Here is a 25,272-nt window from a genome sequence, read left to right on the forward strand (position 1 = left end):
CGTTCTCCCCTACGAGGGTTCACACATGCTGATGGATAACTCAGCCCAAGCGTCACTTCCTCAGGAATCCATCCCCAGTGCCCCTGACCAGGTGAGGCTCCTGCGATGGCACTGGTTCCAACGCACTTACCACAGCCAGAATTCTGTAATTCTTGGGAAGCCATCTCCCCCGTCTCCTGGGACCAGGTCTGCCTTCTTGGCTGACAGGTCCTAGCTCACAGAGCAGTGTCAGTGAGTAAGTGCCAAATGAATGAGGACGTGAATGAATGGAGACAAAAGGGGAGAAAGAGTAACTGCCGTAAGGCGGGACATGAACCACAGTGCCGGAATCAGAAGGCTGCTGGAGTGCGTGTGACAACTAATTTTAGTCCAGGGTCCTCATGTTCCAAGGGATGAAACGGAGTCTGGTGTGAGATGCCTTCTAGTCTCACGTGCTCCAAACAGGTGTCCTTGTGGGTGAGAATTGTCCTAAAAGTGTTCCTTCAGTTCTCCAAAGAGCATCATCTTTCAGTTCTGGAATTCACTTCAATGTGTGCAAAAAAGAAAAACTGAGACCATAAAGGCTTAGAGTGTTTCTAGAGACTCAAAGGGAATGAAGCCTCATTAAGAAGACTGGCAAGACCGTGGGTCCCTGGACTCTCCTCTCTCCAAGGGACACAAGGAGAGGGAAGGCGGGCAAGTCACAGTCACCGTCACCCGGACTCCTCACCCGAGCTGAGCCTCCTCTGACTAGTACCAGAATCTGAGTGACCCCTGGAGAGAAGAGTGATGCCTTCTTTGTCTTGGCTTTGCTGGTGGCTCACAACACTGCAAAGTACTGTAGGCACTTCATGTCACCAGTTTCAGAGTCAGCCAACATGTATTATCTCATTTAACAGGCATCGTTATCTGTCCTGCAAATGAAAACCTGGTCAGAGAGGAGAGGGGAACCTTGTCAAGCAAGGGTATGGCTGAATATGCACTTCTCTCTCTGAAAAGTCACCCTGCCACACTGGGGTTTCAAAAGCAGTGACTGTGCTTTTTGAAAACTTTGAGAACCTACATTTCATCATCAAATGTGGAGTGGGTGTCTACACTAAAAAAAAAGATTTTTAAAATCAACTATACTTCAATTAAAAAAAGTATTTTTAAAAAAGATTTTTAAAAGACTTCTTTACATTTCCTAACACGCTGTTTGCTAGTTTTGCTACTTAATTAAATTTGAACAGGAAACAGATGGCTCAGAAGGGAAACAACTTTTCTTTTAACCTTTTAGCTTAAAAAAAAAAAAGATAAAAGAGCTCTACACAGTGACATAAAAACGTCTCCAGAACACATTACAGATAAAGGAGCAAATTGCAAAATTTTAATACATGGCATAATATTTTGTTAAAAATTTAACAGTGCTAAAATTCTAACAAAATCATGTTTTTCCATAGGAACACGGAGCAGTGTAAAAGGAGACACACTACACAGTAACAGTAGTTATCTCTAGGAAGGAGACCAAGATTGGGGTATGTAAAAAAAAAAAAAAAGCAGGATTTTAATTTCCTCTTACTCTCTAAACTCTAACACAACATATAGACATTTGGGAAATTAAAATCATCTGGAGAGTTCCCTCAGCTGGCACACCAGCGGCATGGTGGGGTATCTAAGGGGGGTGGGTGCAGTTAGCATCTCAGGCCAGTCCCCCACCCACAGCCAGCCTCATCAGCTGGAACAGAGCCCACCGAGGGCCTATTCATCCTTCATATGGGATAGTCACCTCTTTCCAAACCAATCTGGAATTTGTCATTTTTCTCAAAGCACTTCTACTTCATTTCACGCATCCTTAACTGTCACAGCTTCCAGCAATCACAAAGACAGCAGTAATAGCGGTGATCAAAATGTGAAGAGATTACTTGTCACTTTAATAACACCCCAGTATGTAGAAATATAGTGAAAGAAAGAAAGATGTCTAAGAGTTGAGATAATCTGACAAGTTCCCAATAATGATCCTCTTCCTGTAATCCTATGGCATTTTAAATATTTAATATATTTTTAAGGAATTTATCTACTGAAGATATAACAATCTGGGCTAAGCAAGTCAGTCACTTCGACTGCCGAGTGTCGGTTCCCTTGCTCACAGTTCCATCCTGACTCGGGTCTTTCCTTGCACCTAGAAACCAGCCAGTATGAAAGCAGTCTGGTGTTTTATGGGAATTAACAGACCAGTGGAACAATACAAACAGCCCTAAAATAGGCTTATTCATAGAAGCGTCTACCATGTGATAAGGAAATCATCTCTATCTATGGATAAGGAATGGGTCCCTCCATAAATGTCAATGGTGGGATCATCAGCTCGAGTCTTCACTTACACCATCCAAAGAACAAAGCAGACTGAAGAGGTAAATGTTTAAATAAAATCACTGAAGACAACTAGAAAAAAACTGACGGACATGTCACTGTTCTAAGGATGTGCTACATCAATCTAATAACAGAACTAAGGAAATAAAAAAATTAAAAGATGGACAGTTTGGATGACTTAAAATAACTTTTGCTCATCAAAACTTCAAAGGTCATTGACAACTGGAAAGGAAAATATCCATAATAAAGAATAGCCCAAAAATACTGAAACTATTGTTATCCACATAAATAATAATAAAATCCACTGAGAAATCAACATCCTCATTGAAAGACAAGCAAAGGACAAGAACAATCCCCAGGACTACGTAAATGGTAAAAATACATGTGGATCATTTATGACTGAAGCATTGGGATGTACACCAGAAACTGACACAACATTGTAAACTGACTATACTTCCATAAACATGAAAAAAAAAATACACATGGAAAAATGTTCAACGTAGTAATTGAATAAATGTGACCAAACAAGGGCGTATCTTTATTCATCTATTAAACTGTCATTGATAATGACTAAATGCTGCTGACGGTGCTGAGAAGGGCGTTCTCCTACCCACTGGTGGACGTGTCCATGACTATTTTCCAGAAAGTGGCCCCCCTCCCCATGCGAATCAACAGTCCTGAAGATGTTCGTATGTTCTGACTTCGGAATTAGGCAGATACAATTTGTTGAAATACTGAGATGTTTATAGCTTAGAGGCTTATGTTGAGGAGTGATGTAAATGCAACATAAGCCAAAAAAAAGAAAAGTGAAATGGTTCAATTTCAACACACCTCTAGGAATTTGCATTTGTAGCCAATGAAAAGCCAGTTTATGAGAACATGGCTACATGACCCGATCTGGTGCTTGGTTTTTAAGGGATACAAGCCGTCAGCTACGTGTAAGTACGAAGGCCTGGGGGAAACACACCCAGCTTTCACAGTGATGTTCTCTCTGGCGCTGGAATTACACTCTTTCCTCTTCTCTTTCCATATTTTCTACAATAAGCCCTGTGTTTACAATCAGATAACTATAAACATATACAAATAGTCTTTGAGAAACAGGAGTGCAAGCTTTAGAGAGGATGAATAAATAAATGAGAAGAATTCCCCCTTCGCTGACACACGCCTTGCACCCCACACAGCCAGGCTCACCGAGGTGCCTTGTCCCCTGGAGACCTACGTCCCAAGCTGCCCTCAGTCACCCCAGGGCACAATCCTCTCAAACTGCCTCCCCTTCCCCACTCTGGACTGAACTCACTGCATCAGTTAGTGGTTTGAGAAGAGAGCAACCCAAGGAAGAGATCTGCAGAGGAAGGGTGGTGTCTGCATGGTTTTCCAGAAAGGATATTGCTAATCCAAACCTAGAATCTGCAAAGCTTTCAAGATGTATGTTCAGTTTTTGCTATGGGTGGGAGTTTCATCTGTTTTGAAATAATAGAGTTTTGCTCACAACTTCACTTTCTTTTCTTCTTTTTTTCTTTGGGGTGGGGGGAAGAGAAAGGGATTAGCAAATAATCAAATATGGATTTTCGAATCCACTGGGTCTTTTAAAGTCAGGAAACAGTGTACCCTGAAACCAAACACATGCTATTCGGGTAAACTCTGGTATATTTTTAAAAAATGAGTCTCATTATGACTGTATGTTTGCTTACTATCTGTCAGTTCACATTTGTTGCTCTGTTCCTGTTATTCTAGTCAGCTCCAATGACACTGTGAAGAGTTTTCAAATATTTTTGACAGTAATTTTTTTTTAAATATGAACTCTTTCAAGACGCATAAAATGCCACCTAATAGATAACAAAATAACTAATGCTCAGGATCCACAGATGCTAAAATCCCGCTGACATCCTTGATGCTTCTGTTCATTTATACACTCTATTGAATGTCTACTATGTATCAAGTTTTGTGCTGGAAGCTATGGACAGAGTGGTCAACCCGACAGAGGACAGATGGTCCCTGCCCCAGCGAACCTACACCTGGTGGGGAGACAGTATTCGACAAACAATTACGCAAGTAATTTCCTAATTGCAACTTGCGGTAAATGCTTGGAAGGAAAACAGTATAGTGTGCTATGCGGACAGACCAGGAAGCCCACGGGGGGTTGCAATCTTACCCCTAAAAGAGGCTATTTCCTAAAACCAGGAGCACACGGACATGCCCCTTCCACCCTTCCCTAGAGTCACATTTAGAGGGAGCTGGAGGTGGTGGGCACATACGGCAGCATTTTCTTCTATTTACTTGAAATAAGAACGCTGCAAGGCAAAACTGTCCTGGAAAATGACTTCATCCTCTGGAAACTGATACTGGTCCTGTCTCCTTTTCCTTTCAATGTTGGGAGGAAGGGAGTAGTTACAGAGATTTATGGGCAAACAAGCTTTATGTAGCACAGTGGAAATTTCAAAAGAAACTAAGTGTCCATCATGAGGGCAGGGCTTGGATGGACTATGATGGGAACACATGTATAGGACAGTTATCTGCTTATTAAAACACCGTGAGGTGACACCTCTGCACTGGCATGGAAGGCTCGCCACCACGTACTAAGTGAGAAAATGCAAACCACTAGGCTGTGACTCAATTTGGTTTAAAAAAACAAATGTATATACAGTATATTCACACAGAGAAAGGGGACTTTAAGGCTGTGCAAAGTGTCCACGGTGGTCACTTCTGGCACGTGGTGACTGTTTGTGAATCCTTTACCACAAGAAGGTATTTAGGTACCATTCGTACAATGAAAACACAATCAAAACTCACCCGCAACAGGAGCCTCTCTGGACAGCGGGCTACTTCTGGGCAATCAGCTGGTACATGCTGACGGGCAGTCTGAACATATTCCCAAAGATGTGCCTAAACTTAGCTATGACAGAGCAGATGACTTAAGCCACCCCACTGGGAACTCAGTTGGAGGACACCAGAGGGGAACTGCGAGCTGACAGCACTGGAAGCAGCTGCAGCTCTGTCTGTCCTCTGGCTCATGGGGGCTGGCCCAGTGCCTGCCGGGGAATGACAGCAGCGGAACAGAGCTAACTTAGAGGGACCAGGTCCCTCTGCCCAGAACCACAGCCACCTGCTGGGAGAGCAGCGGGGAGAGGAGCCCTGGGCTGACCAGACACCCTTCCCCAAGGGTCCACTGGCTGCCCTGTGGCTCTTCCGGTCCAGACAGCCTGGCTCTGGGCATGAAGCATCCTGGCGGGAGACAGGGGCTCTGCTCTCCCAGGGTCTCCTGACATGCCAGGCCAGGGCACCAGGGAATCAAAGCAGCCCCTGGGGAAGGACATCTCAGCCTCAGGCCCCGTAGAGCCCGATGCCACGGGCACTACAGACCCGTCAAAAGACCTCAAGAATATGAATCCCATTCAGAGTCTGGTCTGGCGAAAAGGAGCAGAGCACACTTAGGAAGTCAGTTACTTCAATAGTTTAGATCAATACTCCTGCACTTCAGAGCTTGAAGGCCATGTAGTCCAATTATGCTTGTATTCTACAGGGTTGGCACTCAGCTATTTCCTAAACTCACTCACTAACACTCTCTCTAGATTTAGAGACAGCTAGCTAGCTGGCTAACTAGACAGATAAACAGAGAGCAAGACAGACCTCAGGGTGAAAGGTGCTGCCCCTCCAGAGGTGACACATGTGTTAGAAATGAGTCCTTCTGTGGCACAGAACTCTGACCCCCTGCACCATCCACACTGCTAACACGTCTTCTCTGAGCCACACGGAACGACCCTCATCCGCCCTCCACAGAGCACTGCCACATCTCAGACTCTTCCTGACATAAGCAAAAAGGAATCTGAGGTGCTTGCAGTACAGCCTATGTTTACAAGTCAAGTGAGGCAGCTTGGTCCCTCCGCGATGACCGTACCTTGTAATGCCATGATCAGAGGCGGACGTCGGGGAGGGACCCATGACTGGCTCATCAGGGTGGCCCTTGTGTCAGTAAATGGCACGCGGACCCCAGTGATAGGGAAGCCTCCCTCCCCATACCAGGGACCCTTCGCCTCGAGCTGGTGAATTCCAGGCACCAGTTGGGACCTGGCAACCGCTACCTTTGTCCTGACACGGGCATCCGACCTGGAGACGGAGGCCGGGCCTCCCTTGCTCATGCTGCCCCTCCCCTGGAGGGCCCCTCCCCCCCTCAGCCCAGCCATTCTCCAAGGGAGAACTCTGGAGACTTCCCTAACGCGCTCTGGCGTTTCCTTCACCACATCTTAATTGAGCACTTGCTGTATACAAGACAGGACACAAGGCAAAGGGGGAAGAATAAGGGAGGCCTGGTAACTCCGGTTCGGGGCCAGCTCCCCCTCCTCCGGCTCCCATCGCACAGTCTGTCTAGCCCACAGTCACAATCAAGTTTAAATTGTCTCCTGCTGTGCATCAGTTCACATGTAATCAGGTTTTTCCCCTTCTCCATCTTACCCTCTAGGCGAACCAGAACTCCCCTGTTTTAAAAGAGCCAAGTAGAAGGATCAGGCCTAACCAAACCAGGTGCACATTTTAATTCTCACATCAATCCAACAATCAGTAGCTCACTGTGCAAAAAAGCCTTTTATAAAACAGAAACAGACTCATAGACACAGGAAACAAACCTTTGGTTACCAAAGAAGAAAGGTGGGGGAGGGATAAATTAGGAGTTGGGGATTAGCAGATACAAACTACTATACATAAAATAGGACAACAAGGTCCTACTGTGTAGCACAGGGAACTACATTCAACAGCTTGTAACAACCTATAATGAAAAAGAATATATAGGTATGTATAACTGAGTCACTATGCTGTACACCAGAGACTGTCACATTGCAAATCAACTATACTTCAATTAAAAAAACAAAAACAAAAACATGTTCCTGCCACAACTCAGAAGCTGAAAGAGTCTCCTAGCAACTCACTCTAGAATGTTTCTGCTTGTAACTCCCCCCACCTCTGCCTCAGGGCAGTAGGGATCAACACGCAGTCGGAGCCCCAGGCTGCTGCAAAGACCACCAGCTCCTCTCTGCCCTCCTGCACCTCATCACTTCTGCGATAACCCACAGACCATCGGCAGATAGCAAGGCAGAGCCCCTTCTGCTCCTGTCCTGCAGAGCGACATGACCCCACTGTACCGATACCATGAGTTCATCTGAATCCTCTCCTCTCCTCTCCGAAGTCTTGCTTCTGGCTTTATCTAATGTGAGTCCCTGCCCACCTTCACCTGCCTGATGCTCAGAGCGCAACACTGAATCACACACCGCTGAATGATGTTATTACCTCCAGCACGTCTGTTCGAGCTCCCAGCTGGATGGGAAACTCCCGCAAGGTGGGGAGAGGACCATACCTCAAACTCCTTCCACGCACCCTCAACACACAGCAGTGCTACCCACGCAGCATAAGCTCAGACGCCTGCTGGGTAAACCCACCCCCATGCCAACCAAATGCCTCTCAAACAGCCCATCAGTTTGGACGTGTCTAAAGCACTCCTGGTGCAGGTGCCTTGGGAGTCCCTCTAGTATGTGCGCTAGAGGTGAAGTCTGACCACGGAGGGTAATCGGCTTCTCCCTCTGGGCGTCAGACTGCCGCTCATCCAGGAACCAGGCCTCCCTGACTCCTGCATCCTCAGTGCCCAGCACTGGGCCAAGCCCACAGCTGGTCCTCAAGAAACATTTGCTGAAGGGAAAGATTATCTCCAGGACCCACGCTACTTGGTGGTTTTCCTTTCTGCTGGAAGCCTCAACTCCCAGAAGGCGGAGGCATGATCACGCCTGCCCAAAGACAAGGAAAATGGAACACTAATTTCTTTCCACGATGAATTTGGCAACTTCCTGCCAAGTTGAACAACTCAGTCTTGTGGATCACAAAATCAAACTAGTCTAGCAAACCTTTGTCTAGCCCATGCTTCCCTTGCCTTCACTATTTCCACCCACACCACCGCCATTCTCCAGTCTCCCAGGCCTGCAGCCTTTCTGACAACTCTGATCAGTCTCTGCCCTTCGTGCCCTAGTGCTGCTGATAGCTCCCTGCTCTCGGAAATCTCCCATCCTTTCTCTTCCGGTCTTGGAGCCAACTGTCATGCACAAGACCTCAATTGATGCCCCATCTTATGGCACCCAGCCCCCTCAGCTCCAGCTCCCCTCCTTCACAGACCCTACCTGCTACCCTCAGGCTATCATTTATTAAGTGCTGTTTTCATCTGGTCCATCCTCTGCTCAAATAATAACTGTGCACCTTTTAAACCATCAAGTCTGCACTTCTCGGTTCTAACTGAGCCACGTCCACATTCACTTTCATATCCCAGAAACCCTGACTAATCCTCCTGCCTCAGGTAGGACACTCACTGTCTCTCTTCTTCCAGAACACGGACCATTCTCTGCCATCTCAAGATCTTGGCAACGGTGTCACCTCCACGTATCCGAATCCCACCCACACTCCAGGGCTCAGGGCCAGCCCCACCTCTCACGTAAGCTTTCCCCACCGCCAGCCCCACCGGCCTCTGTTCCCCACAGAACTGCTCTAGCCATCATACACTGCCTTCCTGTTGACTCTTAAGTACTCTCTCCTGCGCTGAAAGTCAGAACAGCTGATGAGGAAGACCAGCTACTTATGAGTCACGTGATCTTGCCCAAACCACCAGACTTTCAGAAGCTCACAGAACTGTTGTTAAGATAAATGAGAGTTTACCTGAAAGGGCCTCGTTCATTTCACATTCCAAAAAAGGTCCTCCAGGTGGAGGATCTGGCTCTCCCTCTAACACTGGCCAAGAGCAATTTCCTATCATCCACAAGCCCGCAGAAAGAAAGTCGCACGACATATCAATTAAACGTAAGATAATGAAGGGAGAACGCACTTCTTATAGGGTACTTTTCTTCACACCCTCCATTCAGTCACTCAGGAGCTTTTCTAATACAAAAAATTTTGAGTGACTGAACAAACGTGTGGGGGGTAAAAAGAGAGGAGACAGTTGTTCTCGGCAAATCTGGTGACAAAGGCTTTAGAATACTGACTTACAGTCAGTGGGCAACAGGGAACAGATACGGGGAGTAGGAATTCGAGCAGGGTCCACAGGGGGGAAAAGGAAGCACGTGGACGAAGAATGTTCCAGACCATCAGGTGAGCCACCGTCCTTCCCAACGTTCACGCCCATGACGGCGGCAAGCACCAACAGGGGCGCGCAGGAAAAATCACTTCTAGCCAGAGACTCAGGCACCGCTGATAACGCCGACCCAGCCCGCCCCGATCTCGCCTCTCGCCATCCCGGGTCTCACCGATCGAGATTTCCTGCGCAAAGGCCAGCGAGATGAGCAGCAGCGGCAGCCCCACGGCGATGCACGTGACCATCTTGTCCACGGCTAGCTCCAGCCGCAGCCCCTTGAACTTAGGCTCCGAGGGCTCCTTCAGCAAGAAGTCCGAGAAGACGTACTCGGTGGCCAGGTGGGCAATGGCCATGGCTGCGGCGCGCCGAGCTCAGCCAGGCAGGCCCACTAGAGCAGGCCTGGGTACCGCCGGCGTCGGGAGGGCGGCGCGGCGCCTTCGGCCTGTCACGGGCCGGGCCCGCGGCTTTCGCTTTCCTTTTCCCTTTGCCGGCTCCCCAGTTGCTTCCACATCCCCCCAGGCTCTGTGCCTTGTGGCCCGCAGGTGTCTCTGCTGGGCGCCTGGCCAGGCCGGTCCGGGGACTGCTCCGGGCGCACGGGATAGAGCGCTGACCCCCCCGCCGCGGGCCTGGGACGGAGCCGCCCCCGCAGGTCCGCGGGATGCGCGCGCCACACGGGCCCCGCGTCTCTCCCACGCGCCGCGGCCGCGAAAACCAACCCACGAACAAAGCGTTTGGTCGGCCGCGGCGCCCAGGGGGCCCTCCCGTGCGCTCTCCGCCCGCGCCGCCGCGCGCTTCCGGAACCTCGGAGGAGACCGCGTACCGAGGGGCGTGAGGCTGCCGGAAGCTGCGTCGGCGCCGGGCGGAGTGGGCGCGGCAGCATCCCGCGACCCTGGGATCCACCCCCAACAAAGGGAGCTTCCCGCGAGCCGTATCTCGGCTAATCCTTGCGCACCTCCCATCCTTGTTCTCTCCACTTCCTGGCCCCCGGGATTTTTGAAATCATTTCGGAAAGCAACCTGTTACCCTGTGGACCCGAGGGGCACCTTTTACGCCTCGCCCCCAACATTTCTGCTTGGCGGAATCAGGTTAAAAGGAGGGGAAAACGCTTCGTAGAGCAACGGGTGCCATAAAAGCCTGTCGAGTGGTGTAGACCGAGCATGTGTGGAGGAGGGAGCGCCAAACCCTTCCAGGAGCACTGCGTGATAGGGGGACTGGGGGTCAGGGATGCTGAGCTCCGTGTAGGACTAGGTCTCAGGCCTCTATTATCGCCGCCGGGTCTGCGCTTCGCCTCCTGCTTCCCCGTCAGAGAATTGGTCTGGGAACCAGCAGAGGGGTGTCTGCAGGAAGCAGGTGTTGGGGGTAGAACTACTTCTGAACCACTTACAGGCAGTGGATGCTGAGAAAGAGTCAAGAGTTGCTCTAATCAGCAACATTCAGAGCAGACAGGACTTTTGGACGCGACGGCTCCTTGCGGCTGGACTGCCTTCTCTGCTCTTTGTACCTGGGCAGGTCCGCGCTTGCAAGCCTCCTCTCTGTGCCCTCAGGTTCCATGTATACATCTCCACCCTACGCAGCTCTGCACTTGGATGACTCACAGGACTTAACTCTCACACGGGCCAGGACTCCAGTCTTCCCCATCTTGCCCAATGCACCACCATCCACCCATACGCCCAAACCAGAAACCTGGAGTGCCCGCTGCAACACTTCCATCTCTCCCAGCTGCCATAACCAGTTTCCAAATTCTCCGGTTCCTTTCTTCTCGAAATATAGAAAATCTGATCATTTTTCTCTTCCTGCACTGCCAACACCCCAGTACAGGTCACCATCTTCTGTGCTAACCACAGACAGGGAAGGCCTTTGCAGGCCCGCAAGCCCTTCTTCCCCATGGCTGCCAGAGGGAGCTTTTAAAACTCAAATCTGATCATGTCACTTCCCTACTTAAGGAGTACATTGATTTTAGCATAAGATCCCAATTTCTTAGCATGGCCACTGCCTGCCTTTCTGGCATCATTACTTCTCTATCAAGTTTTTCCCCTGCCCCAAACTCTTCCACCGTAGAAGCTTTGCCTGGCCAACTCATATTGGCCCTCCTGATCTCCGCTGGATGTCACTTCCCCAGGACAATCTTCCATGATGGTCCTAAACTAGATTAGGTCCCTTTGTGAAATATTCTTGTGATACTGGCACTACCAGATACTGACTATGGGCCTTGGGAAAGTTACATGCCTCTCAGTTTTCTCGTCTGTAAAGTGGGTATACCTTTTAGACTTGAGATAAAGATCTAATGAATAAATGTATGTAAAGTGCCTAGGACAGTATATGGCAATTGATGAGAGCTATGTGAATGGTGTCCATTACTGGTACCCTCTATTTTTCCTTCTTAATGTTAATCAGAATTAGAATTCAAAGAGTATCTGTTTAACTGCTTATTTATTTAATGTTCCTCTCCTCCTTTATATGGTAAGCTTCATGAGGGAGAGTCCACACCCATGTATACCACTCTGATCTCCAGTATTTAGTACAAATGCCTGGCCATTGTAGGTATTTTAATAAATATTTATTAAATGTCTGAAAGAATCTGAAAATGTTGAACATTTTGGAAATTGGTTAAAAGCAAGTGGCCCAACTTACATTCATTGATCCATATATTCAAGGCATATAGCAGAGGCCAGTTGTGAGCCAGTTCTGGGTTCCATGAATAGGGAAACGTGGACTGTGCCAAGGGGGATGCACAGAAAGATGGGGTCTGGAAGAATGAGTCCATTTGTGGCAGGCAGACCAGAGCAGGGACAGGTGCTTTCCAGGAGTGAGTGAAAGCATGGATGCCTTACCCTTCTCTCCTTGTTAAAATCTACATCTCCAGCAGGCTCCAGTGTCCCCTCTTCCGGATACCTTCCAGGATCCCCAAGTTGTGATGAATCCCTCCCTTCTCTAGCCGCCCCCCATCCCCAACCTGTAGCTCATTTTACCTTGTGGATGGTTGATTGCATGTCCGCTTTCTCATTCAATATCAAGTTCCTCTGAGGATCCGAACAGAATCCTAGCAGTTTTTGAAGTTGCCCTCTGCTCGGACAGAGTTTTTAAAATTTAGCTGGAAGTCAGTCCATGTCTGTTGAATTTACAGTCCAGGCAAGAAAGAGAACTTGTTAGGAAATGGGAAGTAGAGACACCTGACACTGGTACAGGGAGGATGAGGGCGAGGGAGAAAAAGATGAAGGGGTTGGGGGCAGAGAAGCTAGTCCGGAGTTTTTTTCTTTTTCAGCAGGCATTAGGGAAGTTTTGGAGGGGAGTAATATAAATAGAGATGTGCTTTTAAAAGATTAGTCTTCTGGCCACGCTTAGAGTGGATTGAAATGCAGGGTGGAGGGGGAGAGGCCAGGTAAGACACTGTTGAGATTCTGCATGTAAGAAATAACTAGAGCCTGGGGGAGGGTGTAGCTCAGTGGTAGAGTGTGTGCTTAGCATGCACGAAGTCCTGGGTTCAATCCCCAGCACCTCCATTAAAAAAAATCAAAATAAATAAATAAACCTAACCCCCCCCCACCAAAACAAGAAATAACCAGAGCCCAAACTGGTGTCTTGCCTTTGAGGACAGAGATGAATGGCACAGAAGAGAGTGGCCATTTTTCCTTCTGCAAAAATCAGCTCAATCTGACTTGTGCTAAGTTTCTTTGGGAGCAAATGAGAAGGCGAGAGCCTGGGTTCAACTCCTGGATCAGCCACTTACTTGCTGTTTGACCAAGGATACATCACTGGAAATCTGTAAGTCTTGAGTTCCTCCTTTACCAAATAGGGGTAAGATTACCCTCCTCCTTGGGTTGTTCTGAGGATTACATGCAATGGTATGTGTAACAGTGCCTGCCATGTCACGGGCACTTAGCATTTGATGGCTGTCACTACCAGTCGCAAAAGTTTAGGGTGTCACATGAGACTATATGTAACATTGCTTTGTTAAAAAATAGACTTTAATTTTAAAAATTTTATTGAAATATAGTTGATTTACAATGTTTAGGGAGAGTCATATTATTTGTGGAGATATACTGTTCCTTTGTTTCATGAGGGACTTGCCCTCATGACGCTTACCATATAAAGGAGACGAACATTAAATAAATGGGCAGTGAAACAGATACTCCTTGAATTCTAACTCTGATTATCGTTAAGAAGGAAAAATAGAGATATATTGTTTCTTTGTTTCATTTCTCTGGGATAGTTGCTAAATATCTAACCCCCTGCTGCAGGTTAAAAAAAAATTACCTATCACTAGATCTGTGGTCGGGGGTTGAAAAAAACAACACGCAAATAGCCATCTTTATAATATGTGAAATTTTATTAAAAAGAGAAATGGTATGATCAAGCTATTTTGTGGTTCCATTGTCATTAAAAAAATAAACTAAGAGAAAAGGAAAAATCTTACAACTAAATAATTTGTTGTCTAGGTGAGTTATAAATAAGGCATTTATCATAATTATTATTATGAAATTATACAGCCTACATATGTATGAAAACTGTAGAATACATACTACAAAATCACATTGTCAGTGGTTAGCAGGCTGGAATTCAGAATGTTGGGTACCGTGTTTCATGTGACATTCAAGCAAACTACGAACAGAACTATTAGAATTCAAATCCTGTTTAAGTAAGACTAGAGCTTCTATCAAATGACCCATTTCCCCTCACCAAGATGAAGATGAGAAAGTATGAAAGGTCCCTCCACCAGAGTATTTATTAGGTCCTACTCGTCCACCTGGACATCCAGATGACCCACTGCTGAGGCAGAGGGACTAACATCACTCATTCGGCAACAGCGTGGGCATCGCAGGGCATCTTGCCCTGAGCTAAGGGCAGTGTCTCAGTCTAGTGATAAACAATGTTGCTTTTACCAATCTTACACCTGACATTTAGGCATGTATAGAGCATGGATTGCCTGGAAATGGGTTGAGTTTAGTTGTTCAACATTTTATTTTGCATCTGAGCCTTGAAAACTGTAATACCTGTCTTAAAGCCAATTTATTGGTTTAAAAAATTGCCACTGGGACTCTCTTTCTCTAGGCTTTTCTCTTCTTTTCTCGTCCCATCAAAGGTTATGTCTTCAAGAGGCATGGACTCCAGGATTTTGTGAGACCCCCTCCTCCTCCTAACCAGTCAGCGTCACTGATGAATTCTTCCTGGTGTTTCTCACATGATGAAACTGTCTTTACTTCATCAGAAATGGAAGCTGGAAAAGATCCTCCTAACTGAATGAAAAATCAGACTCAATATTCAAGCCCAAACTCACCGGCAAAGCTTCCTTCCCCCTTAGAAGATCCCACTAAACTCTCAGGGAGTCTCTAACTCACAGTGGGAGAACCTAGCCTGCTGTTTCACACACTCACATGCTGAAGTACAAATACAAGTTCTCTAGTTGATTTCTGAATGTACAAACATGGCCATGGAAACATGTAAAAACGTGTAACACGAAGTGAGTTCTAAACGTTCAAGTATCTGCAGATTTGCGTAAAAACAGAATTTTTTAAACATGTGTGTAACTCTGCCTTTTGTAGCAAACCGTGCACAGGCTATTTATGTTAAAGGGGAAAAGGTCAGGGGAGCCGGCTAAAGCCTCCAAAAAACTCATGTGGTCCAATTCTATCAGCAGATACTGATTTAGACGTAATCATGAATTCCTTGGAAAGTTATTTTCCCTGAAACAACTAAGAGAAATGTCTTACATAACAGTGCTGGAAAATCAGTGCCATTCCAGTTAGATGGCTGAGGCCATGTTAACGCTTTCCCCAAATTGTCCATTTACTTTGATGGTTTGTTAAAGAAGCACTAATCTAAGAATTACAAAAGATGGAAAATAAAGGTATTTTTCAGAGAGCCTTCCCACTTCAGTGAATTCAGAGAACAGACTGAGTCTGTTTTCTCAGTCATGCCCATTCTTCTTTTCCTATATTTTATACCTGAGGATTATTCACAGCCCACTTAAAAATAAATAAATAAAAGCAAATTGCTTTGATGGTGTTCCAGAGGATCAGCGCCTGATCCAGGAAACCATGTCAACCTTCCTTGGTGAACGATGCCCTGGTCCATTTTCCCTACTGAGGGAGACCAGCTGGTTCACAGTGCATCCGTGGGGAGCGCGCAGGACTGGACTTCCTGGTATGCCACCCGCTTCTTTGCCAAGCACAGGCTGAATGAGAGAATCACTGTGACGATCAGGAGGAGGAATCCAATGATGAAAAGGATGACCAAGGCTGCTTTGGCTCCTCTGGGACCCAGATTCTTGCCGAAGAAGTAGAGCTGCTCCTTGCCAGGTTCTTCTGTGCAAAAGGAAATGGAGGCATCAGATCTCTGCCTTTCCCTGGGGAGTGAACACTGACCATTCACACAGAGGATTCAGGGAGGGTATCATTACCGTTGGAGGGCACCGTGGCTGGGTGAGACGATCCTCCAGAAGGAGACTTGGTGGAATAAGGAATCCTGTTGTCTGGATGGAGAAGATAGGTTGATGGTTTATAAACAACAGAAGTAGATTCTTTTCCTGACATGAATCGTTTCAAGAGTTATGTCATTTCCCCAACAAGGACTGTATCCTGTCAGTATCTGGAAATCTTGCTTGGATGCTCACCATGCTACCTCATACAGGTACACACACTGTTCCTACCCTGTCCACCTTTCAAGCTTCTGCTCACTTGTTAAGATCCACCTGAAGCATTATGGCCTCTGTGGAACCTTGGCTCATGTCCCCAGACTGTTCATTATTGCTTCCTGCTGCTGTCACTGAACCCTGTACTCTGCACTCTGTCTTGGCAAATATCATATCCTATTTTGGGTACATGTCTCTCTTAATGACTCTCAGCTCCTTGGGGGCTCTCATGTCTCCTAGTTTCAGGGTCTACAGGAAGCCCGTGCCATCAGCCGGCATCACAGACAGACAACAGTACCTATGTTCCGAAGGACCGTGTAGGTTGTCTCCATGCCAGCATGGATGTGGTCAGACACGTGACAGTGTAACAGCCATGTCCCTGGGTGATCCGCAAACAGTTCAATGGTTTGGAATGTCCCAGGAAAGAGGTCATAGACATCTTCTCGGTAAGATTTATCTATCTGCAGAAAGAAGGGAACAATAAAGATAAGAGCAGAAACCAATAAAATCAAGACTAGAAACATAATAAAGATAAAGAAACCAAAAGCTGGTTCTTTGAGCCTCAGATTGATAAAATTGAGAAACTTGTGGAAGGCAGCCTGTGCTGGCCCCCAGTGATCCCTGACCTCTAGTACTCATACCTTTGAAGTCCCCTCCTACATTGTCTGACAGCTGGTCCTTGAAACCAAGAGCATATGGCAGAAGTGATGGCATTCTACTTCCAAGAATCTTAGACCTCTTTTGCTCTCTCCCCTTGGATCACTCACTCTGGGGAAAGCCAGCTCCCATGCCATACCCACATGGTGAATAACTGAAGCCTCTGGTCAACAGTCTTGTGAGTGATCTTGGAAGGGGATCCTCCAGCCCCAGTCAAACCTGACGAGTGCAGCTCCAGCTGACATCTTGATTGCAGCCTCATGAGAGATGTTGAATCAGAGCCAACTAACTAAACTATTTCCAGCCGAACTCAGAGAGACTGTGAGATAATAAGAGTGTGTTGTTTTATGTCACTATGTTTGGGGGTAATTTGTTACACAGCAATAGATAACTTATACAAACTTCTAGACAAAATGACCAAGAAAAAAATTTAAAAACACAAGTTACAAATTTCAGAGATGAAAGAGGGGATATCACTAAGACTTTATAGACATTAAAAAAGATATTAAAGGAAAGTTATTAACAACTGTTTATCCATGAATTCTACAATGTACATGGTATGGACAAGCTGCTTAAGATGAAGACAACCAAAGCTCACTCAGGAAGAACTAGATGCCCTGAATAGGTTATCTACTAAAGAAACTGAAATTATATCTATTAAAGAAACTGAAATTGTATTAAGACCTTCCAAGAAATTAAACTCCTGGTCCAGATGGCTTCATTGGCAAATTTTGCCATTTAGAGAAGAAATGATATCATATCTAAACAAACTTCCAAAAAATAGAAGAGGAAGGAACAATTCTCACTCATTTTATGAGGCCAGCATTATCCCAATTCCAAAACCAGACAAATACTTTACAAGAGAAGAAAGCCACAACTAATATTCTTTACGAAAATAGATGCAAAAATCCTTAACAAAACACTAGCAAAGTGAATCCAGCAATATATAAAAGGGACAGTGCATCATGACAAAGTAAGGTTACCCTGGGAATGAAAAGCTGGTGCAACATTTGAAAATCAATCAATGTAGTTCACCAACAGGCTAAAGAAAATCATCAATAGACTACACAGATTAAAAATATAATCATCACAATAGATGCAGAAAAAGAGTTTGATAGAATTTAACATCTGTTCATGATTAAAACCCTCAGCAAACTAAGAATGGAAGGAAACTTCCTCAACCTGGTAATGGGATCTACAAAAAATACCTACAGCTCAGTTTATATTCAACAGTGAGTAACTGAACGCTTTCCCCCTAAGATTAAGGCAGGGATCTTCACTTACTACTCATATTCAACATTATACTGGAGGTCTTAGCTAATGCAATAAGACAAAAAAAAAAAAAAAGAAAGAGCATGCAGATTGAAAATAAAGGCATAAAACCATCTCTATTCACAGACAACATGATTGTCCATGTAGGAACCCCTCCCCCACAAAAAAGTCTATAAAAAGAAACTCTACAATAGCTACTAGAATCAGTTTAGCAAAATTGCAGGATAAGCTCAATTTTATAAAAATCAATTATATTTCTATAGACTGGCAATGCCAATTAGAAATTCAAATTTTAAAAATACCATTTATTCTATCACGACAACTCATGATATTCTTGGTAATAATCTGATAAAATAAATGCAAGATCTATATGATGAAAAAGACAAAACACTGATGAAAAAAATCAAAGATCTAAATACACAGAGAAATATGTCATGTTCATGGATTGGAAATCTCAATATTGCTAAGATATCAATTCTCCCCAAATCAATGTACAGATTCAATGTAACCCCAATCAAAATTATAGCAGGATTTTAAAAGCTGATTCTAAAATTTATATGGCCAACATCTGGACTAGCTAAAATAACCACCACCTGATTTTGACTTACTGTTACACTAAAGCAATTAAGACAGTGTGGCATTTAAGGAAGGACAGACATGTAGATCAATGTAACAGAACACAGAGCCCCAAAATAGACCCACATATATAGGACTGATATGATTTTGACACAGTGGGAGAAAGGATAGTCTTTTCAATGAAAGGTGATAGAATAACTGGTCGTCTGTATTTGAAAAACAAACCTTGAACCATATATGAAAATTAACTTAAAATGGATCAGAGGCCTAAATATAAAACCTAAAACTATAGAACTTCTAGAAGAAAATCTTTGTGACATTGAGTTAGGCAAAGATTTCTCAGCTATATATAAAAAAAAGATTTCTTAGCTATGACACCAAAAGCATGATCTGTAATAGAAAAAAAAATGATAAATTGTTCTACATCAAAATTAAGAATTTCTGCTCTTTGACAAATAATGTTAAGGGGACAGAAAGATAAGCCACAGACTGAGAGCAAATATTTACAGATCATATAGTTTGAAAGGATTTGTATCCAGAATATATAAAGGCCTCAAACTCAACAAGGAGACAAATGGCCCAATTAAAAAATGGGCATAAAGTGTGGACATTTCACCAAAGAGGACTTGGAGATGGCAGATGGTAGAAAAGCACATGAAAAGATACTTAATATCATTAGGCATTAAGAAAATGCAAATCAAATACAATGAGATACCAGGATATACTTAAATGGATGGCTAAAAAAAAATAAAATAAGAACGGAAGATACCAAGTGCTGGTGTGGATGTGGACAAGCAGTACTGTCACCCTTTTCTGGTGGGAGTGCAAAACGGTACTGCCTCTGTGGAAAGTAGTTTGGCATCTACTTACCACATGGCCTAGCCATCTAACCCCTAGGTATTTTCTCAAGGAAAATGAAAACTTATGTTCACATGAAAGCATGTACACAAATGTTTATAATGACTTTATTTTTTAATAACCCCAAACTGGAAACAACCCAAATGTCCCTCAGTGGGGGAATGGATAAACTGCAATCCATCCTTATAGTGGAATACTGCTCTACAATTGAATGGAACAGACTGCTGATTCAGTAAGACAGATGCAGTTCCAATGCCAATCCTAAATGAAACAAACCTGAGTCAAAATGCTACAGACTGTATGATTCCATTTACATAACATTTCAGAAAAGGCAAAACTATAAAAAAAAAGATCAGTGATTGCCAGGGGTTAAACATGGAGAAGCAGCTGACTCTAGAGGGTGCAACAGGGACATTTTAGGGGGTCGATGGAAGTGTTCTATATTTTGATTAGTGTTGGTTACACCACTGTATGCACTTATCAAAACAGAAGTGTATACTTAAAATAGGGTGAATTTTACTCAATGTAAATTATACCTTAATATAAAATATTTATGTATGTACATAAAAATTTCATATGTATATAAAATAATTTTATGATTTTATAAATTTTTTAAGATTTTACAAATTTTTAATACAATTTTTAAAAATGTGGGTTGACAAAGCCAGGTTCTGAAAAGCAGCATAGCCATTTAATATGTGAAACTGTAATCACTGTAGGTTAATGCTTGGTATCCTAAACTATGTTGAATAAATACACAGAGGGGAGAAGATATTAGATGTTGTGAAAGTTACTGTCTATGCCTGTAGATCTAGAGATGTGCAAGTTTTCCCCGCAGGTTGGATGTGATTACTTCCTTGTAGACGGCACAGCACTTGAGAGGACAGACTATTTGGACCTTATCCCTGGGATTCTGATTCATCAGGTCCAGGGTGGGGCCTGGCAGTCCGTTTCTTAAACAGCTCTCCAGGTGGTTCCGCATGGCCAGCACCACCCGCAAGGTACAGCTGGATGCTGAAAAGGCAGAAGGCTACACGTGGTCGCGCCCAACCCACTAGGGCAAAAGTCGAGGTAAAGTTTTGGGCCCAAGCCAAAGCTTGAATTATCTCCTTTACTAGATAGGGCTATTCTGTTGGCTAATCACATAGGAAAGAACAAGAAAAGGGAAAGAAAAAAGAGAAAAGAAAAAAAAAAAAGGAAGAGGGACAAAATCCTATGTTTTTTTTTATATATGATATTAATAGCATAACCCAGCGTGGTCAGAATTATCCCCACATAAATGCTGAGAAAAATGCCTCCGAAGCTGAGAGGTTTTTTTTTTTTTTTTTTACAAGCAGAGTAAAACACATGTACATATAAAGAAATGGGGAAGGACATAATCTTATTTTCCTGTTCCGTTCCGTAATGTTCAGCACTACCCCTCACAAGCCTTATTGTCAAATAACTCTCAGGTCACAATGGAAATATGTGGAATCTGTTAGTTCGGAAAGTCTTCCCCAAAGCATTTTCCTTATACTTACTTTGAAAAGAAAGCTCTCGGCATGATAATGGATGGTGTGTATGTCCACTTCACTTCCTATTCCTAACAAATACCAGTTTGTCATTGTATCTTCATTCATGATGAGGCCGTGGAGATTCCCGAAAATCTTTCCGTTAATAGCTGAGAAGGTGAAAAGAAAACAGCCTTTGATTACTGATCACTACTTGATCTGGTTTTAGAAATGGTTCGAGATCTTTAGGTCACCAATATTTTCATCTGCCTGACAAACGTCATGATCTCACCCACACTTACCAATCTTCCCACTGTCTTTGGACCCAAAATTCAGATTGCTAAGACATCCTTATAAAAGAGAGCCAGAAAAGAGAAATAGTAGTATTGTTTCTTAAAGCTACCTCTTGGTAGCAGTACGTGTTGTTTGTTTGTCTGGCATATTCTCTTAAAGAGTGGATTGCAGCCTCATGTGTGAGGTCCTCAGATTTATACCATTCTACAGTTGAGTGGACAAAAGCACAGAAAATCAAGATATGTAACTCAAAATTGAAGCAATTAAAAGGTGTTTCATTAACATTTTACTTTCTGAGAGCTAGGTTGGGGCAAGTTCTGAAACCTGGTTGAATCTTCAAAAGCAAGCAAGCTTCACGTGGGCTGACCCATGATCTAACAATTAGCAAAGCAACCTCAAGCTGGCTTGACGTGATGGGGACTCACTCCTCTGCTTCCTACTAAGTTTTTATTCTGTGCATCAGGACACACGAAATGAGTTACCTCCATTAAGAAGAGAGAGCATACTAAGACACTTTGGGGAGAGGGAGGCAACATTGTAGAGAAAGAGAAGCTGGATTTTGGCCAAAAGTAGATCTGGGTGAGAGTGTGGATGTGTCAGTTAGAACACATTATTTCCACTTAAAAAATACCTTAGTGGGGTGGGTATAGCTCGATGGTAGAGCTCATGTATGAGGTCCTGGGTTCAATCCCCAGTACCTCCGTTAGAAAAAAAAAATTTTAATTACATAGAATTAAATAACATAGACACACTAAAACAGAAATTTGGTGATGGTGTTTCATGTTCCAGAGACAGTTAAACCAAGCCCTTAAATTTGATCAACTAGACTTGTATTCCTAGAGAAATATACCAATAAGTGATGATTCGTTTCCTAGGAATTACTTCACAGTCTTGTAGTTTAGGGATCCCAGCATTCAGAAATAGAGCTCCCTAGATAGTTGGTCAAAAACCTCACTGGACTTTGTTGGTCCAATGGCTTAGCCGCTTCCCTGGGAAGGAAAGCTTTAGAGGACTTTCTTCAGTCCAGGTGCCCCTGGGAACGGGTGGGGAAGGGCTCCGAGAAGGAGGCTGGGACCTCCGCAGATTTCTATGAGCTTATCTCAACAAGGGTCTTCTTTTTAAACCTCTGATATACCATGCATTTTGTTGCTCTCCTCAAAATCATCAGAGGGCTTAAAATCTCGTGGATCTTTATTAAGATACTTCTTAATATTGTCATCCAGATACCAGGATTCATTCTCATTAAATACCAAAAACAAGAGAACAAATTCATAATCCACATCGCTCCGTCTTCCCTTTTCATTCAACACTCCTTCTCTGCAGGTAATCAGAGGACCCATCAAACCACTATATGTATCCTGAAAGAGAAATAAACCGAATTAGAAGAGCCTTTTAGATAATTTAATAACACAGACTGAGTGCTTGTAAGAAAGGCACTGTAAAAAGCCTAAATGACTATTGCCCACGAAATAAGTACCAAGAAGCCTAGAAGAACTAGGGTGATCTGTGTGCAATTTTAGGAGAATTTCTAAAAATGTGCTAAGAGTGAGCTGAGAGCCGAGACTGTGTCCCTCATTCATTGCTGAGTCTCCAGAGCAGAGACTATGCAATGTCCACTACATAGAAGGTGTTCAATAAATATTTGTTGAATAAATGAATGCTTATTTCTATTTTTCCTGTATGTTTTTCAAATGAAACTGTGTTCATAGCTACATACAGAGGCTTATATTCCACTTTCTATGGGTCAAAGTGAGCTGGCTGATTAGCAACTGATGGGAAGCTTTCTTTTAAAGGAAAACCCCCTCACTTCTAAGTGCCTATTGAGATATTCCACCTGGATGGGCTTCCTGCAACAATTCAATCCGCTATGCATTTCTAAACTGGATTTTAGTATTTCCCTAAAACCATTTCCTTCCCCTGAACTCTCTATCTCTGTTAATAGTGCTATGATATTCCCTGCCATTTAGGTCAGAAATCTTGGTTTCAGTGTTTAAGTCCTCCTTGCTCTTCACTCTGCCCCATCTCACTGCTGTCAAATACTACGTTTCTTTTCTCTTCACAGTGCCTCTCCATTCCCTGACTTCCTTTCCACTCTCTTATTGTGGGATCTCAGTACCTCACCCTGGACTAGAAATTGGCTCCTCTCTGGTCTCTGACTCACCGCACCTCCATCCCATCCTGTTGATAACTGTCAGATTACTGTCGTCCCTCCCATAGCTAGACATCTTCAGTGACTTCCCAGTGACAGTCCTACCGAATAAAATACAAACCCCCGACAGGACCTGCAGGCCCCCACGTGCTCCTGCAGCAGACTTTTCTACCTTACACTCCTTGCTGCTTTCCTTTTGTACCCTAGACGGCAGCCAGTTGAGACTCTCAACGTTTCCAAAACACACCTGCTACTTCCCTGTTTTCAGCTTTACTCAGGATGTTCTTCCTTCCCAATGCCTCCTATATAGACCTGCACTCCTATAAAACTTACCAGATTCAGAGTCGTAATATAATCTTTGGGGAAAATAATGCATGCATGTGCACACCCATAATTGTAAGTTCCTCCAAGGCAGGAATATTTACAGCCCTCATAGTATTTGGTAGGGTCATTTGCACATCACAAGGGCTCAATAAATATTTGCTGGGATGCCCCAATGAATAAACAAATGTGGGTTTCCCATAATTCTAATATGTATGTATTTTTTTAAACATTTTTTATTGAAGTATAGTTGATTTACAATGTTGTATCAGGTCCTGGTATACAGCATAGTGATTCAGTTATACGTATCTATTCCTTTTCACTATAGATTATTACAAGATATTGAATGTAGTTCCCCGTGCTGTGCAGTAGGACCTTGTTATTTATCTATCCTGTACATAGTAGTTTGTATCAGCCAAACTTCCAATGTAATGTTATTTTTTTAAGTGTCTTGTATGTTCCTCCTGAACTCTTGCACAGTCCAATACAACACAAAGACATTAATGCAGACATCTAATACTTAAGAGGAAGGTTAAGATAATAAAAATTTTTATAATGGGCAATGTTTACAGTTTATATTGGATATGACCTTAGTTTGGACTTCGATTTATGACATATAATCAAGACTAGTCATTTTATATACAATATCTGACTCAAGTTCAATACTGAATTTTTGCCTTTAATTTCTAAGTTAGCCTATTTATTATTCCAACAGCTTATAGTTTCAGTTACTAAGTTTGTGTGAAGTGTGTTTTCTTTCCTGAGCCCTGATCATAGTGATAATGCTTTTAAAAATGATAGATTCCACACATTAAAAACCATGGTATAATAAATTATTATTTTATGGTTATCTATGTACATTTTCTCTCTTGCTTCAAACTACCTTGTTAAGTTCTAAATTTGGTAATTGAAACATTGAAATTTTATTTGGCTTTTTTCCCCCAGACTTTAGGTCAAGGGTCAGCAAACTTTGTTTTTGTAAAGCATCAGACAGCAAATATTTTTTACTTTGTCGCCCAGACCATTTCCATCACAACCACTCAGCCCCATCATACACAGTGCAAACAAATGGGTATGGCGATAGTCTGAGACCCCTGCTCTAAACCAGTACACTTTTTCACACTTACCCACCAGAATTATGATAATTTGAACAGTCAACGTTAAGTCACATTACTTAGAGCATTTTGGTGGCTCTCACCTTCACAAAGTTTGCTGTTGAATAGTAAACCCACGGAATACAATTTGGGTCTAATGGCCCTGGGCCGGACCTTTTAGGGACATTCCATCTGTAAGTTTTTATTTCTCCTGAAACAAAAGAGAAGAAAAAAATTTACCCGTGTTACCTCTGTTCCAGACGATTTACCTGAAAAAGTGCAGACAGATTCTGTATATATTTTGGTTGAAGTTCACTGCTGGGGGGAATCCCCTACTCATTAGCAATGTTTCTATTAACTCACATCTTGATTTTCTGTAATTTCAAAATGGCAAATTTTTCATTTCAGCCTTCCATTCCTAGTTTGCCTTTTCTGTTATCAACTGATGTTTACTCAGGAAATGACTTATCTTATACCTCAGTAGTTTTTCTTCTCAAATTTCGTACCTTCTT

At 43.7% G+C, this 25,272-nt stretch overlaps 2 protein-coding genes across 9 annotated transcripts in view; both read right to left on the reverse strand.

The window, feature by feature from the left end:
* The window catches only part of PANX1 (pannexin 1), a 43,160-nt gene extending 32,929 nt beyond the window's left edge, over positions 1-10,231 (reverse strand). Inside the window, exon 1 of the mRNA XM_006206749.4 lies at positions 9,594-10,231. Coding sequence (XP_006206811.1) covers positions 9,594-9,774 — 181 coding nt within the window. The 5' untranslated portion in view covers positions 9,775-10,231. The remainder of the gene's footprint in view (positions 1-9,593) is intronic.
* A 3,494-nt stretch (positions 10,232-13,725) lies between these two features.
* Positions 13,726-25,272, reverse strand: part of HEPHL1 (hephaestin like 1) — a 76,972-nt gene continuing 65,425 nt past the window's right edge. For 4 of the 8 annotated variants that reach the window (XM_072968961.1, XM_006206730.4, XM_072968962.1 and 1 more), the window contains 6 exons: positions 24,865-24,971; positions 22,332-22,554; positions 20,933-21,072; positions 16,348-16,510; positions 15,819-15,890; positions 13,726-15,723 (listed from right to left, as the gene is read on the reverse strand). In XM_072968961.1, the coding sequence (XP_072825062.1) occupies positions 15,521-15,723; positions 15,819-15,890; positions 16,348-16,510; positions 20,933-21,072; positions 22,332-22,554; positions 24,865-24,971 (908 nt within the window). In that variant the 3' untranslated portion in view covers positions 13,726-15,520. Of the gene's footprint in view, positions 15,724-15,818; positions 15,891-16,347; positions 16,511-16,849; positions 17,026-20,932; positions 21,073-22,331; positions 22,555-24,864; positions 24,972-25,272 lie in introns of those variants that run through there. The other 4 variants (XM_006206729.4, XR_012076423.1, XR_012076421.1 and 1 more) reach the window with 4 other exon arrangements.

Source organism: Vicugna pacos, chromosome 10 (assembly GCF_048564905.1).
Source record: "Vicugna pacos chromosome 10, VicPac4, whole genome shotgun sequence".
Lineage (NCBI taxonomy): Eukaryota > Metazoa > Chordata > Mammalia > Artiodactyla > Camelidae > Vicugna > Vicugna pacos.